General features: G+C 42.9%; 2 protein-coding genes across 3 annotated transcripts in view; both read left to right on the top strand.

Annotated features, from left to right (window-relative positions):
* The first annotated feature begins 335 nt into the window (after nt 1-335).
* LOC124138209 (histone-lysine N-methyltransferase EHMT2-like) lies at nt 336-884 on the top strand. The gene has a single exon (XM_048386549.1). It carries the CDS (start codon nt 336-338, stop codon nt 882-884), a length of 549 nt encoding a protein of 182 aa, XP_048242506.1.
* A 4,897-nt stretch (nt 885-5,781) lies between these two features.
* LOC124138163 (indole-3-acetaldehyde oxidase-like) overlaps nt 5,782-17,064 on the top strand; it is a 37,074-nt gene continuing 25,791 nt past the window's right edge. For both annotated transcript variants that reach the window (XM_048386249.1, XM_046504692.2), the window contains exons 1-9: nt 5,782-6,056; nt 10,364-10,503; nt 10,884-11,053; nt 11,747-11,907; nt 12,284-12,360; nt 12,861-12,943; nt 13,108-13,318; nt 15,115-15,194; nt 16,031-16,180. In XM_048386249.1, coding sequence (XP_048242206.1) covers nt 6,004-6,056; nt 10,364-10,503; nt 10,884-11,053; nt 11,747-11,907; nt 12,284-12,360; nt 12,861-12,943; nt 13,108-13,318; nt 15,115-15,194; nt 16,031-16,180 — 1,125 coding nt within the window. In that variant the 5' untranslated portion in view covers nt 5,782-6,003. The remainder of the gene's footprint in view (nt 6,057-10,363; nt 10,504-10,883; nt 11,054-11,746; nt 11,908-12,283; nt 12,361-12,860; nt 12,944-13,107; nt 13,319-15,114; nt 15,195-16,030; nt 16,181-17,064) is intronic.

Here is a 17,064-nt window from a genome sequence, read left to right as displayed (position 1 = left end):
TACAGACCCTGATACAAATATATCAACTACAGCCCATGCAAGGCTATAATGTTTGGCAAGTCTAGATTACTGCAGTATGAAGAGAATCACTGGGCTCCCTTTTTATTATATTTTTATTAAGATAACTGAGCAACTGTTTTTTCTGTACGATATGTTCATTTCAGAGACTATATGTTAGTCTAGATTTATGTATCGTGTCAGGTATCAACACTTTGAGGTGTGAACAAAGATGTATGACAAAGATGTCTTGATGTGTACAGAGTTTACTTTGTGTTACAGCGACTCCTTCGCCAGCAAAGTGCAAACTCCTCCATATCGTTAGCAGGAGAGGGAACATGAAGATAGTACGGAAGGTCCTGTCTGAGGGAAAGGAAGACATCAACTGCAGAGCGAAAAAATTGAACATGACACCGCTAATGACGGCAACAATGGTTAAACACCTATACGTGGTGAAGCTCCTTGTGCAAAGGGGCGCCGATGTGTTACTGGTGAACAAGCACGGTGAAAACACCCTTTTATTGTCCTGTCAGGTAGGAGCCGTGGAGATCACGAAGTTTTACCTTTCTCTGAACGTGTTCGACATCAACTGTAGAGGAAGGTGGAACAGCACACCGTTGATGAGGGCAGCACGGTATAACCAAGGAGAAATGGTGAAGTTTTTAGTGAGTAAAGGCGCCGATCTGTCGCTGGTGGACGGCAGCGGTAACAACGTCCTTCACACCGCCTGTCGGTCAGGAGACTTGGCGACGATTAAGTATCTCCTGTCTCTGAACGTGTTGAACATCGACGCCAGGAACCGGAGCGGGCGGACGGCGGCCAAAATTGCGAAATTCAGGAAAAAGCAGGATCTGGTGGATTTCTTGAAGTTCCAGGGCGCTCAGTGAAGTCAGTGCAGTGTTTGTGTAGACGGTGAAGGAGGACGGTGTCACTGACAGTGACGTGGTGTGCCGTTTACGTCTTCGTGTTTTTTCTTTCAATTTTAAGATAAAAATGTTTGTTTGTTTTTGAAGATTAATAATTTGTCATCAGTTGTGTTTGGAACTTCGCCTGACGTCACCAGGTACGGAAAGTGTATACTGAGTGTAGATGGTGTATTATTAGTAAACATCGCATCTCGTGATATAATTCTGTTTGAGTTGTATGTCACAAGTTTATAACTAATCGTGAAACAGACAACAACCTGTGTATTTACATCTCGCTGCGCTCAGTGATCTCAGACTGAGCCCGAAGTGATGCAGGTCTCAGACGTTTACCACTTCGGTGAAACCCACGAGCACGGGTATAGTGCTGACAAACCTAGAAACATAATCGTGGCGAACGGGGACTCGAACCCACAATCATAGTTGTCTTGCGTGCCCAAGGGACGCAACTCATCATAGCGATTCGCGGCGCCTAAGACGACTGGGCCACCCGTGCCCCCAGTCGAGTTGGAGATGTACAAGTGGTGATTTAAATAATTACTTTTGATTTTTACATATCACAAATTAATTGTAAAATACATTATTACATAATTCACGACGTTTTACACCTACGAGGCCGTAACTATGATATCCTCAGTAGGAGCTTCGTGGAAATTTCTGTTAACTTAAAAGCCCAAACACAAGGTTGAAAGTATATGTTAATCTGAAGTGCCTGACAAAGTAAATGCGTCTTCATGTGCTCAACCTGTGGTTGACGTCATACCCCTGGTCTTCAGTGTATTGCTCTTTAAGGTATAATTATTGGTTTCAGCCCTTTGTCTCTGCCTACAGGGGGCACGGGTGGCACAGTCGTCTAAGGCGCCGCGATTCGCTGTGCAGAGTTGCGTCCCTTGGGCACACCAGAAACCTATGATTGTGGGTTCAAATCCCGGTTCGCCCCGATTATGTTTCTAGGTTTGTCAGCACCTGACCGTGCTCGTGGGTTTCACCGAAGTGGTAAACGTCTGAGACCTGCATCACTTCGGGCTTTCCTCACACATGAAGCTGACAGGCCGTGATATAACTGGAATACTGTTAAAAGCGGCGTTAAACCCAACTCACTCACTCACTCTCTGCCTACACTGTGTGTGTTCGGACGATGACGTCTTGTGTATATAGCAATCAGTGGTTCTCATTTGTCCTTTTCTCTTGTTATTAATTAATTATTTAATCAACGATTGGGTTATTATCTAGATGTGATCATAGGTGTGTAGAATGTTTTACTGCATTCGGGTAAGATGGAACAGATAAAAGGTGCAGTGCAATACCCATGGATTACAGATTGAACATCATAACTGTTTTTGGCATAAATAAAATAGCCCAAGTGAGCCCCGAAGTTATCACAAATTATATTTAATAGCTGATAGCTTTATAAATCCATCAAAATACCAATGGCCTGGCTGCGTGGAAGATATATTGAACTATTGTGGTCCTACAGCCGTATTTCATTCACCCCAACATTAAAATAGAGACTTGATTGCAGCAGCTGTTGAGAGAACAATGAACGATCGATTGTATCAAATTTGGCGTAGTACAGTCGTACCAAGCACTAAAGGATTATACTACAAATGTTTTGAAAAGTACCTTTTGCTATCACACCTACTGGGGCGGTCTGGTAGCCTAGTGGTTAAAGCGTTCGCTCGTCCCGCCGAAGACCCGGGTTCGATTCCCGACATGGGTACAATGTGTGAAGGTGTCCCCCGCCGTGGTTCGTTGGTTGTTTGGTTTGTTGTTTTACGCCGCGTTCGGCAACAATGAGAGATCGTCTTGTTCAGACTCGATTATTTACACAGACCGCCGTCATATAGCTGGAATATTGCTGAGTGCGGCGTTAAACAACAAACCAACCAACCAAATCACAGGACCACGTGCCACTGCGCGGTCCTTTCTGTCACGAGATACACGCGTTGCTTGTGTGAAACAGACTTGGCACCGGTCGAGTGTACTTCTGTGAAGGGGATTGTTGACGAACCATGCAAGTATTTGTTTTTTGTTCGCTATAAGACACACTTTATGAATTTATTATGCTATATTTGATTGATATTTTTGGGTATTACTGCTAGACTGCTAGAGAGAGATTCGTGTACCTCGACGTAAAGAGTAAAGAGACTCTCTACTCACACACAGCCAACGGTCTCCGAGGCGACTATTCCTTGTTTTAGTCCCTTACTAAGTGGGGGCACGGGTGGCCCAGTCGTCTAAGGCGCCGCGATTCGCTGTGCAGAGTTGCGTCCCTTGGGCACGCCAGAAACCTATGATTGTGGGTTCGAATCCCGGTTCGCCCCGATTATGTTTCTAGGTTTGTCAGCACCATACCCGTGCTCGTGGGTTTCACCGAAGTGGTAAACGTCCGAGACCTGCATCACTTCGGGCTTTCCTCCCACATTAAGCCGACACGCCGCGATATAACTGTAATACTGTTAAAAGCGGCGTTTAACCCAACTCACTCACTCACTCACCCTTACTAAGTCTACCACTAGACCACGGAGGCGGTCTCTCAAAAGGTATTACAGAGTCGAACAAGTGTGTGATTGTGTTGAGACACTGAATGGGAAGAAGTTCATCTTTGACAGGGCGGGGATATGAAGTGGTTGGGGGATAGAGGGGAAGAGATGGACTCATGTTGTCAGTAATTTTGTTGCTGGGACGGGGGGCACGGGTGGCACAGTCTTCTAAGGCGCCGCGATTCGCTGTGCAGAGTTGCGTCCCTTGGGCACGCCAGAGATTTATGATTGTGGGTTTTAATCCCGGTTCGCCTCGATTATGTTTCTAGGTTTGTCAGCACCTGACCGTGCTCGTATGTTTCACCGAAGTGGTAAACGTTTGAGACCTGCATCACTTCGGGATTTCCTCCCACATTAAGCTGACACGCCGCGATATAACTGTAATACTGTTAAAAGCGGCATTAACCCAACTCACTCACTCACTGTTGCTGGGATGGGAATTTTTATGAAGCTGCAATTACGCATGTTAAACTTAATTGGTCAATTTTGTTTTGTGATTATCTGAACAATTAATCTGTCGCTTAATTAGTTTTAATTGTGAGAACATTGACGTCGTCAATGACGAACACATAATATTGCAGAATAGGATATCACTTTACTCCTCCGGTTACCGAAAGATCAAATAATAGATAACGTCTAAATTATCTTAATATTCAGAATGACCCAGAGTGGAGAAAACGCAACACGGGTTTTTGGCTGTTAGGAGAAGATTTGAAAAGATTTATAAACCCACAAATTATAAACTTCCGCAGAAAAACGTTTCTTGACCTAACTCCTCTTTCGGTGTTTGCTTTCAAAACAAAATATATGTTGTTGTTTTTGGGTGTGTAACGACGAACTCAGCAATATTCCAGCTATATGACGGCGCTGTGTAAATATTCGAGTCTGGACCAGACAATCCAGTGATTGACATCATGAGCATAGATCCACGCCATTGGGATCGATGACATGCATCAACCAAGTCAGCGAGCCTGACCACCCGATCCCGCCAGTCGCCTCTTACGACAAGCATTCGAAATATATGAATGGACGGGGTAATATATACTAGTATATACTGGACAAATAAGGTAATATGTAAATAAGTATAATACATGTGAATATGTACAATGATAAGATAAAGCAAAACTTCACTACGCTTTGGGAAGAGCCTGTGTAAGTCTTAAGGCTGGGACGAGTCCAAATTTACTACCCGGGTACTCGACACACTATTACCCGGCCCTCCCCGGATACCCGTTATAGGTCTCAAGAGTTGGGTACAAAATATCCGAAGTGGAATTGTTTTATCACAGCCCTGGCAAAAACTATTTAGATACATGTATAAAACGATCTGACCATGCATACACTGCAGTTGATAGACGCTTTATCCTTACTCGAACATTTAAAAGTCAGAACGAATGCTTGCATAGTGAGAAAGAAATGTGAACATTGGCTATACTTGTAGTGTAACCATTGAGTTTCATTGTTAATATCATTATAGTATATATCACGTGACTAACCATGGGTCCGGGTAGTCATGTGGGTACCCGGGTCCTACTCAGGACCCACCCGACCCGAGTACCCGAGTTACCCGTCCCAGTCCTGGTAAGTCTGTTTCCCGACTGCCCGGTTCTGTCAGATAAAGGACAACAGTCTCGCAGCAACAGCTGTCGCTGAAAGTGGGTGTAAATACAAACAGAGCGATGTGGGTCAGCTCGCACGGACACTGTGTGCCGATTAGTGATATGAGCCTGTCCCATATGTTAAATTCTCTCCCAAAACGACGACAAACTGAGTTCACTCAAATGAGTGTGAATAGTACTACTCACGTCTTGATAGGATACTCAGCCAGCTCGCACTGTTAAAATCGTAATTATAAGACAACAACGTATTTAAATGTTAACTTTTGTTTATTATAAATGAAACTTAACGTACGTCAGGTCCAGCCAAAGTCGAATCCTATTCGTACATTCTCAAACAACCAGACAAACACCGGCTCGAATTAGTCCGAACCTGTTGTTTTTAAAATCCTTGCCCACTGAGATACCATGCCGCAGTTTAACATGGAAATCCAACTCAGACACACTTTACTGACTATAAAAGACAACAGTGTATTAAATGTTCACTATTGTATATTTCAATGTTCTCTTTTGTTTATTTCGCTAGATCCAGCCCAAATCGAATCCTACTCGTACAACATTTCGAAACAACCAATCACACACACACACACACACACACACACACTCTCTCACCCCCCCCCCCCCCCCCCCCCCCCATACAAACCTAACCTGGACTGGACTCTCCGACTATCCCTATGAAATGTTGAGTGGTATGGTACATTAAAAATGAAGCGACAGTAGCAACAACTAGGTATGTGTGACGCCTACTTTTATTCAATAACATGCGAGACGACCAGCATGACTCTGCAATGTAATTCAGTCCACACAATGGGAAACGGATGAGCCCTTGTCCACCTAAAACACCACAAGGTCGTCATGTGACAGTCACACGGCCAGGCTATTGTGTTTCAGATCAGTGTCAGCGGAAGTGTATTCAACGCAGTCATGTCGACGAAGTCGCTGGGGAACTTTGTACAGTGTCCTGTGTGTAGGACAAGGTATGTTTGCTAGTGTATAATGTGGATTAGCCATACTTCCAGTGTTACTGTGTTATATACGCGCATAGGCTTCCATTACCTAACGAATCGTTTCCTCGCAGTATTGTTTATAGTTACAGCGCGCTCTTCTTTTCCGCACCCGCACAATATAACGGTGTTGTCCAAAAACTGCACCGGTTCAAAACGCCCCAAATTTATATGTCTAAAACGGCAACAGATATTGCTGTCGAAACGATTATCATGTCTATCTAAGTAAGGATAAGAATTTATGGATGAACAACTTCTTTATTACAATTAAGAGCGACGTTTCGGTGTAGTTTCTAACACCGTTATCAAGCAAGTGATAGACAGAGTGTGGTTGACAAGTATATATTACAGGTACTGTTTATACAGTAGAGTAGATTTTGTTATACTTCTAAGTGCCTATCAAAGAAATCATCTCTATCTTTCGGTATGTGTACGGAAAACAAAGCACAAATCATTCGGCATATATTTATTCCCCAGAGATAACCCTTTCCGACTTCATTAAAAAGGCAACCTATATTTATCTAACATTTATAACATGTTCCATGTTTATGCTGTAGAATCGCCATAGAATTTCTGTATCATTGTATAAACAATTTTCCCATTGAACACAGTTCAAACCATATGTTACCATTCAACACTTTATTTGATTCTGATATTATGGCAACAATACGTATCTTTTCAACATATATTGTTGCCAAACATAAGCATCATACATTTATTAAATTATCACTGTACATTTGCATTTTATAAACTTACATTTATTATTCCGACGAAAATAATCCAGTTTTGTATTTTATTTTAACTATATTTGCATTCTCATATTGTGCATTCAGTTGCCAAACATTGTTGCCAAACATAATCATCATACATTTATTAAATTATCACTGTACATTTGCATTATATAAACTTACATTTATTATTCCGACGAAAATAATCCAGTTGTGTGTTTTATTTTTACTATATTTGCATTCTCATATTGTGCATTCAGTTTCACGTCCACGGTCTCTCGCCGTTGTTTGCTTTATCTTTCCTCTTGTGTAGAGAGGTTGGTTGGTTGGTTTGTTGTTTAACGCCGCACTCAGCAATATTCCAGCTATATGATGGCGGTCTGTAAATAATCGAGTCTGGACCAGACAATCCAGTGATTAATATCATGAGCATCGATCCACGCAATTGGAATCGATGACATGCATCAACCAAGTCAGCGAGCCTGACCACCCGATCCCGTTAGTCGCCTTTTACGAAAACCATAGTCACCTTTTACGGCAAGCATGGGTTGCTGAAGACCTATTCTACCCCGGAATCCTCACGGGTCTTGTGTATAGAGGAGTGAACTTCTGTGTGAGAAGTGTGATTATGAGAGGTGTTGTTAATATTGAGGTGAGGGGACGAGATACTTGGTTTAACGTCGCGTTCAACGTCACTGCTCTTACGTATACGCCTCCGTGAACTAGTGGAAGAGCGTCCGCACTGAGAGTGGAAGGTCCGGGATTCGATCTCCGGCCGCGTCATAATAAAATACATTGAAAAGTGGTACTTTTTGTTACCCTGCCTGGCGCTCGGCATACAGGAGATAAAACCAGGACTGGTCGGCTCGGAGTCAGTATACTCTGTCTGAGTAGGGTATTAATGATAAAATGCGGCATGGCATCTCAGTGGGCTAGCACTAACAAATCGGCACTAGTCCGGGCTAGTACAAGCAGCCATGTATAAAAATGTAAAAAGCTCGAACTAGTCGGGACCTGTTCCGTTTTTATAGTGCTAGCCCACTGAGATACCATGCCGCAGTTTATCATGAGTATCCCACTCAGACAATGTACTGACTCCGAGCTGACCAGTCCTTGTTTTAGCCCCAAGCTACCTAGCGCCGGCCAGGGTAACAACAAGTACCATATTGTTACGTCTTTGTTATGACGCGACCAGGGGATCGAACTTCCGACCTTCCGCTCTCCAGTCGGGCGCCCAATCGACTGGACCACGGAGGCGGTTAAGGAAATAAATAAATCATTATGCATAAATCACTTATTATCGCAAGTGAAATATAGATACACCTGTAATCCTTTTGAAATAAATAGTGAGTAAACAGTAAACTAGGGTTATAACGAACTCAAAGGGACCACTAATTGTAGTTCGTAATAACCGTAGTTCGTTATAAGCATATGTACAACATAATTACAACAAATGGCCGGGACTAAAAAATGATATATCGTTATATCGGTCAGTTCGTTATAAGCGTGTTCGTTATAAACGTAGTTTACTGTATTTAAATTATATCATGGCGTATCACTTTGATATGGGAGGAACCCAGGTTGAAGCAGATTACCCATTTCGTTAAACGCACGAGTGAGTGAGTGAGTTGGGTTTAACGCCTCTTTTAACAGTATTCAAGTTATATCACGGCGTGTCAGCTTAATGTGGGAGGAAAGCCCGAAGTGATGCAGGTCTCAGACGTTTACCACTTCGGTGAAACCCACGAGCACGGGTATGGTGCTGACAAACCTAGAAACATAATCGGGGCGAACCAAGATTCGAACCCACAATCATAGCTTTCTGGCGTGCCCAAGGGACGCAACTCTGCACAGCGAATCGCGGCGCCTTAGACGACTGTGCCACCCGTGCCCCCGTTAAACGCACGATCACTGTTAGGGTGCTTACAAACCTGGAAACATATTCCATAGGGAATCGGGGATCATAATCACGCTTAAAGGACTCAGATCCGCACAGCAAATGGCGATGCCCTAATGCACCCGGCCCGTGTCCTTCAAAGGTTGTTTGCCTCGTGTGTTTCCGTATCGTAAATAACATATGTCATGGATCCCATTCAGTTAGTTTCCTATTCCTGGTATATAATATTTACGATGCGGAAACACAAGGGGAATCATATTGTTATCGTACAATGACATCCTTATGTGATCAATTATTAAGATGTATTTTTACTGAATGACGTATTTTCATAAACCGGGTATGAATTCAACATTGGAGTGATCATGAAGCGCCCCATTTGTCACATAGTGCCAATGAAATACAGCCATGTTTATCTACACAAACCCGCATATCGGGAAATCAGACAATAATGTATTGATCAAGCAGACATTGTTTCGATGTAGTTGCTGCTTATCGGACTTGTTTATCGCATCAGTAACACTGTCCGATACATGATAAATATTCAACATGCGATTCTGTTAAAAAATGAATATAGTTTTCGTATAATATGCAATAGTCGCCATGCATTGTACATATTCCAGCGCGACAGCATTTAGGTGAGGTGAGGTGCAATGGGGTTTAATGTCGCGTCCAAGACTATTGCACTTTTAAAGCGACGTGTGTGTGTGTGTGTGTGTGTGTGTGTGTGTGTGTGTGTGTGTGTGTGTGTGTGGCTGTTTGTACTAGTGCAGACTAATGCCGACTTTATAATTCTAGCCCACTGAAAGAACATGCCGCAGTTTAACATGAATACCCACTCAGACACAGTATTCTGACTCCGAGCCGACCAGTCCTAGTTTTAGCCCCTTAATGCCGAGCGCCAGACAGGGTTACAACAGGTACCATCTTTTAACGTCTTTTGGTATAATGCGGCCAGGGATCGAACCCCGGACCTCTCTGGGCGGACGCTCTACCTCTAGACCACGGAGGCGGTCCAACAGCAATAATATAGTTATGAGACGAAGGCGTATCATACACATTAAGGAAAAGTTAATTTATCTTCTCATGATACGGCTTTACAGTACACAATAATCAAAAATCGACTAGTATAACTATAAAGATAGTCATTTAGTTTCACTTCATATTCATTTTCCTCACATGACGGTTATCGCAATATGTTGGGAAACAGAATAAACTCTTCATAAAAAAGCACAACCATTTCCTATGCGAACATCCGGGTTAGAATAGGTCTTCAGCAACCTATGCTTACAGTAAAAGGCGACTATGCTTGTCGTTAGAGCCGACTAACGGGATCGGGTGGTCAGACTTGCTGACTTGGTTGATGCATGTTATCGTATCCAAACTGCGCAGATCGATGCCCATGATGTCAAGCCGTCATATAGATTGAATATTGCTGACCGCGGCGTTAAACAACTAACAAACATAATCATTTACTTAAAACAGAAATCAGTGATATGACCCAACTGATATTCACTGGTAACCATTCGCACACACAAAAATATGTCAATAAATATTCATTACTGTACATAGTTTACTTCTTCTCTGAGGTTGGTTTCGGAATTAGTATAGTCTTCGAAATCACTATTTACTTACACGTGTATGAATTGTATCTACAGCCACGCCCCCACCAACGGAGCGCTGAAGGATGGCGTCTATGCTTCTACCTGTGAAAACTGTGGCCACTTCTTCAAGTTCAAGGCCACAGGTCCTCTCAAGTCCTCTGTCACCTTCACCATCAATGGGACTTCCTACACAGGTACATACACAGCTAGACCCGTGAAGATCCGGGGTAGAATAGGTCTTCAGCAACCCACGCTTGCCGTAAAAGGCGACTATGCTTGTCGTCAGAGGCGACTAACGGGATCGGGTGGTCAGGCTCGCTGACTTGGTTGATACATGTCATCGAACCCAATTTCGTGGATCGATGCTCATGATATCAATCACTGGATTGTCTGGTCCAGACTCGATTATTTACACACCGCCGTCATATAGCTGGAATATTGCTGAGTGCGACGTTAAACAACAAACCAATCAATCAGCTACACCTTATTAAAACAGTAAGGGTATGTTCGTATCTCTCTAAAAATAAATATTTATAAGAAAAAACCGCTTGAAAGATATTTGTTCTCATTTCAGTTGGCAACCAGTATGCCGCAGCTCTGTCCCTGAATGAGTTCATGAGGTCCCAGGGTGTGTCCTATGGCACCAAGGTGATGTGTATGGAGGGAGGGTGTGGCGTGTGTCTCGTCACTACCACACTGTATGATCCCATCACAAAGGCCGTGCAGACCTACACAGTCAACTCGGTACGTCATACAATACGTCATCGTTGTTAGAAGAAAATACTGTACATTTTGGTAGATAATACGTGACTGTGCCACATCCAAACGAAGACACCCGATAAAAGTATACCGATATGAATTAAGGCAATACCAACATTTACGTTGATATTTCTGTAGGCAGTGTCCCATAATTATTAAGCTGGCAATGTCTTAAATACGGAAGCCTTTTAGGTAGGGCCATTTGTTTTTTTATTTTTTTTCGATACTATCTTGAAATTTCAAGATACTGAGTTGATATTTCAAGATACAGAAGTTGAAATTTCAAGATACTACCTTGGAATACAAGATACTATCTTGAAATTTCAACTTAGTATCTTGAAATTTCAAGATAGTATCATGAAATTTCAACTTAGAATCTTGAAATTTCAACTCAGTATCTTGAAATTTCAACTCAATATCTTGAAATTTTACCTTCTGTATCTTGAAATTTCAACTTAGAATCTTGAAATTTCAACTCAGTATCTTGAAATTTCAACTCAATATCTTGAAATTTTAACTTCTGTATCTTGAAATTTCAAGATACTATCTTGAAATTTCAACTTATTATCTTGAAATTTCAAGATAGTATCGAAAAATGTTTTAAAAAACCAAATGGCCCTAAAAGGCTTCCGTACCTAAACATATAACACATATTCTTAAATGTCTGATTTCCGATAGTGTCTGGTACCACTCTACACGTGTGACGGGATGCAAGTGACAACAATCGAGGGTCTCGGCAACCCCAGGGACGGCCTACACCCGATACAAGACCGTCTGGCACAGTACAATGGCTCTCAATGTGGCTTCTGTAGCCCCGCCCAGGTCATGAATATGTATGGGTAAGGTCTTCAAGACTTATACTTAAGTTACAGATTCATAGATTATTCCAATGGTCCAGAAGCAAACTGTCATGTCAAGCCTGTCCATCATTCGATGCAGCAATTAGAATATAGACAAACAGGATTCCATTTCAGAATGTGAATTTGTGATAGAATCTACAATGTTCAATGAGGATAAGGTTGATCACGCTAGTCGAGCTACGATCCGCTGAATCACAGAATTTTCCTAATATTATTAAAACGTTTGCAACCTCGGTCACTTTCCTGACGTGAGATGCCATGATACTTGAAATACTTCTCAAAGCGGCATTAAATCACCATTAAGCAATTAAATATGAAACCTACGTATACTTCATCACGTTTCTTCTTTGGCCAGTCTTCTGAAGAGGACACCCAAACCTACGATGCAGCAAGTTGAGAACGCCTACGATACCTCTATCTGCCGTTGTACAGGTCAGTGTCACAAAGGGGCGATCAGGTAGCCTAGTGGTTAAAGCGTTGGCTCATCTCGCCGAAGACCCGGGTTTGATTGCCGACATTGGTACAATGTGCGAAGCCCATTTCTGGTGTCCCCCGCCGTGATATTTCAGGAATATTGCTAAAAGCGGCGTAAAACCAAATTCATTCACTCACTCAGTTTCACAAAACAGCATTTGACCGTAGAGCAGTACTTTCATGATGAAAGTCACAGTCAAAGAACATATTTCTTGCCTGTTTGTTTCAAGTATTGATTATACCTTTACAGTTATGGCTTTCTAGAGTTTGATTAATAAGCACAATAACACTCTACACCTCGCAGCCTCCGTTCTTGAACGATTGTTTAATGCAAATAAGCTATATTCGAACATGAGAGATTCAAACTGTGGCTATAAAGACACTGAAAATATCTTCAGTAAGATTTCAGAATGAGTGTTCCCCAAAGCAATGGTGTGTAAACTTACTTATATGTTCAGGGTACCGACCAATTCTGGATGCCATGAAGTCCTTCGCTGCTGATGCTGCACCAAACCTTCCTGGGGGAGCCATTGACATTGAGGTAAAATATGGTTATATATTTGTGTTTCAGCGAAACCAAGTAACTAATGCACCTCACGACGGTGCCTTGGATGGGCGGAACAATAACTCACTGTCATGTTTTTACTAACCACAAACAGTGTGGTTTAGTATTTTAGTATGAACTACAAGGATATTTGATTTCAGGAACTGGACAAGAAGATATGCAGCAAAACCGGGAAGACCTGCACTGGACACTGCTCATCTGAGGGACAGACCGACCCGGAGCACGTCCCCCTCCACATTGTGCTGCAGGGGTCACAGTGGTACAAACCCACCACCAGACAGCAGCTGTACGCCCTCCTCGGCCAACACAAGGGAGACAACTACAGACTTGTGTTCGGAAATTCAGGATATGGTAAAGAATCACTGTCTGGTGGACATTTTGATATATAAACTGCATGAATACGTGTCGTACAGTTAGGCATCCTGGTATTTGTCTGATGATGTCCAATTGAACAATTGAAAAATTCGAGAAAAAAAAATTCGTCAAAGTATTTTGTCCAAACGTAAAATAGATGACACCTCATAAAAGGTTTCAAGATGTGTAGTTGACTCAGTGTCAGTCATCTATTTTTCATGTTTTTGATGACAAAGCAAAACTTCTACATCGAGATGTGAACAGTTAAATAACGAAACAAGTTTGGACCTAATCGCATATTACATTAATTTTTAAACTTATCCTATCTCACACTATGCATTATTCTTTCTTCATCGATCCTAAGTGGAAAACGTGTTTCAACAAAGGTTTGCAGCTTCTGAAAAAAAACAATTCACCCTAATGGGGGGGGGGGGGGAAGGCTTCACCCAGGATGGCGACCTTTGTGCGAAAACATGATTTAGGCGACCATTGAGCGTCCTGGCCAGGCTCTGATCGCTAAAAGGTGGCACAAAGGTCACAGCCCTGTTCAAAGGGGACTTAACTCATCTCCCAACATGGTCACCTCCCAACAATCTGGGTTACACACACACTCCATAGGCTAACAGGCTGAACACGTGATTTCCCGGGCCAGCTCATTCTCTTTCTAACATCCAGGATGTGGTGACATGCCTGTAGATTGAGACTCCCTGATTTTTTCCTTGCGCTTCTTTCGATGTTTTTCTCGCGATCGTATCATGGATGCTACTGGAAATCCGATACGGTTTTCGCGTGACACTATCTCCAAGACATTTCCGTGACTGACGTCCAAGGTCTACACCAATTTGACCGTTGGTGCTCGAAGAACAAATCTTCAGGACACATCTTCTCAGATAGAACTGACGTATGCCTGATATTGTTCCGTGGATTACGCCATGATTGTCTCTAGTTACAAAAAGATTGAACTTGTTTCCTGAGTTTATCCTATTTTCTCGGGTATCCCAGACCGAATGTTTTCACTCGCCTGTGGAGTCTTCACGACGTCGCAATATGGCGCGGTCGGTTACCGGTGTCCCGATCCTTTATTACTCTCACCTCTGCTTTCGGCATGTGTTGTTGGGTATTGGTTTCACGGTCCACGTTCCACGATATACTGTGTGGTCGGGTAGCCAAGTGGTTAAAGCGTTCGCTTATCATGCTGAAAACCCAGGTTAAATTACCGACATGGGTACAATGTGTGAAGCCCATTTCTGGTGTCCCCCGCCGTGATATTGCTGGAATATTGCTATGGGCGGGGTAAAACCATACTCACGCACTCCACGATATACTCTTCTTGTCAGAACCTATCTCTTGAACCCCTGCATGGATCTGAGGGTTAGACGTAGCGTTAAAAGAGATGCTAAGCAGGTTACGTCTTATCATCCGTGAGATGTAAGTTACCCCAGCCTTGTAGAATTTATTGGGTGGATCTCCATCCGAATCACTAGTAAGTTCTTGAAAAGCTGGAAACCTTTGTTTGATCACGTTGTCCACTTAGGATCGAAGAAGAAAGATAAATGCACGGTCTGAGATAAGAGATATGTAATTTATTGTCAAATTTGCAAATTCATGTATCGGTTTATATTTTCATCGGAAAATCCAGATGAATGTTGTTTAAAAGTAGTCATATTGAAGGCATTATGATCGATAATCAGTGCAGTAGTTTTAGCCACATTCTTTATAAGGAGGCCCCGCCATTATAACAATGAATGTGCGACATGCACACTACAAGTTACATAGTTTTCAATGTTGTCCAGGTGTGTATAAGGAACTTAGTCCATGGCTCTATGACGTCCTCATTGATCTACGTGGGATCCAGGAGTTCTATGACATTTCGGTAAGTTTACATGTATGATCTTGGCACAAATAGTGTGTATAAAACCTGAGTCTCTTACAGGTTAATTGGATTTAACAATGCTTTTAGTAACGTAACAAATGTTTTATTTGGGATAACACTTTCTTACTAAAGTACAGATTCTCGTACTTTTTGGGGGACGGGACTCAACCCCAAAAAATTACGGGAATCTGTACTTTACTAACAGAGTGTTATCCCAAATATAACATTTGTTACATTTGACCACTATCTAAATGGCATGGTGTATTCATAGCTTTTAGTAACATTCAAGAATATCACGACGGGGACACCAGAAAAGGTCATCCCACGTTATAACCGTGTGGGGAATCGAACCCGGGCCTTAGGTTGCTTGTAATTGTGCACGTTGGTGTGCTTTGTTGGTCATACTATCGTTTACTGGGTTGCCTTGGCCAAGGCTCAAGTGTCCTGTGAAGATCCGGGGTAGAATAGGCCTTCAGCAACCCATGCTTGCCGTAAAAGGCGAATTTGTTTGTCGTAAGAGGCGACTAACGGGATCGGGTGGTCAGGCTCGCTGACTTGGTTGATGCATGTCATCGATCCCAATTGCCTGGATCGATGTTCATGATATCAATCACTGGATTGTCTGGTCCAGATTCGATTATTTACGGACCGCCGTCATATAGCTGGAATAATATATATAGTGCGGCGTTAAACAACAAACCAAACCAAACCAATAACCAAGGATCAAGCATTTGCAAGCAGTTATTAATACTGCTGACCGCAGCTACCGCATTTACTCATTACTCATGAAAGTCAACAAAATGTTCTTTATAATGAAATCATTTCTTATACAACAGGTGGACTCCTCCAGAGTGATGTTTGGTCCAAGCATCACCCTGACCAACATGATGGAGGTGTTCGAGACAAACGGCACCAACCCTGGATTGTCCTACTTCCGGGATTTCGCCAGCCACGTGGCTGTCATTGCTAACACTGGCGTCAGGAATGTGAGTAGGCTTTGGTTCCGTTGACATCTTCCCTGTTGCGTTTCTATTCAATCAACGATACCTAGAGTGATATGAGATCATTACTAATTAATGTCCATGACAATGTCACATACTCAATCATTATCTTATTTCTGTGATTCGGGGACACGGGTGGCCCAGTCGTCTAAGGCGCCGGGATTCGCTGTGCAGAGCAGCGTCTCTTGGGCACGCCAGAAACCTATGATAGCGGGTTTGAATCCCGGGTCGCCCCAATTATGTTTCTAGGTTTGTCGGCACCATACCCGTGCTCGTGGGTTTCACCGAAGTGGTAAATGTCTAAGACCTGCATCACTTCGGGCTTTCCTCCCACATTAAGCTGACACGCCGTGATATAACTGGAATAATGTTAAAAATTGCGTTAAACCCAAGTCACTCACTATTTCTGTGATTCTAAAGCCATTGCCACACCATACATTACACAAACATTGGTGAGGTGAGGTGAAATGGGGTTTAACGTCGCGTCCAAGATTATTGCACTTATAAAGCGACGTGCATGTACGTGTGTGTGTGTGTGTGTGGCTGCTTGTACTAGTCCGGACTGATGCCGATTTATAGTGCTAGCACGCTGAGATACCATGCCGCAGTTTAACATGAATGCCCCACTCAGACACAGTATACTGACTCCGAGCCGACCAGTCCTTGTTTTAGCCCCTTAATGCCGAGCTCTAGACAGGGTAACAACAAGTACCATCTTTTAACGTCTTTTGGTATGATGCGGCCGGGGATCGAACCCCGGACCTTCCGCTCTCCGGGCGGACGCTCTACCACTAGACCACGGAGGCGGTCCACAAACATTAGTAATGATTCTTTCTCATTACTAATGTCGATCCTGGCATCACAAATTA

The sequence above is a fragment of the Haliotis rufescens genome, unplaced genomic scaffold, assembly GCF_023055435.1.
Source record: "Haliotis rufescens isolate VD_foot unplaced genomic scaffold, xgHalRufe1.0.p SCAF_6, whole genome shotgun sequence".
In the NCBI taxonomy this organism is placed as follows: Eukaryota; Metazoa; Mollusca; class Gastropoda; order Lepetellida; family Haliotidae; genus Haliotis; species Haliotis rufescens.
The sequence above is the reverse complement of the archived record's forward strand: the minus strand, read 5'-3'. Positions and strand labels throughout refer to the sequence as shown.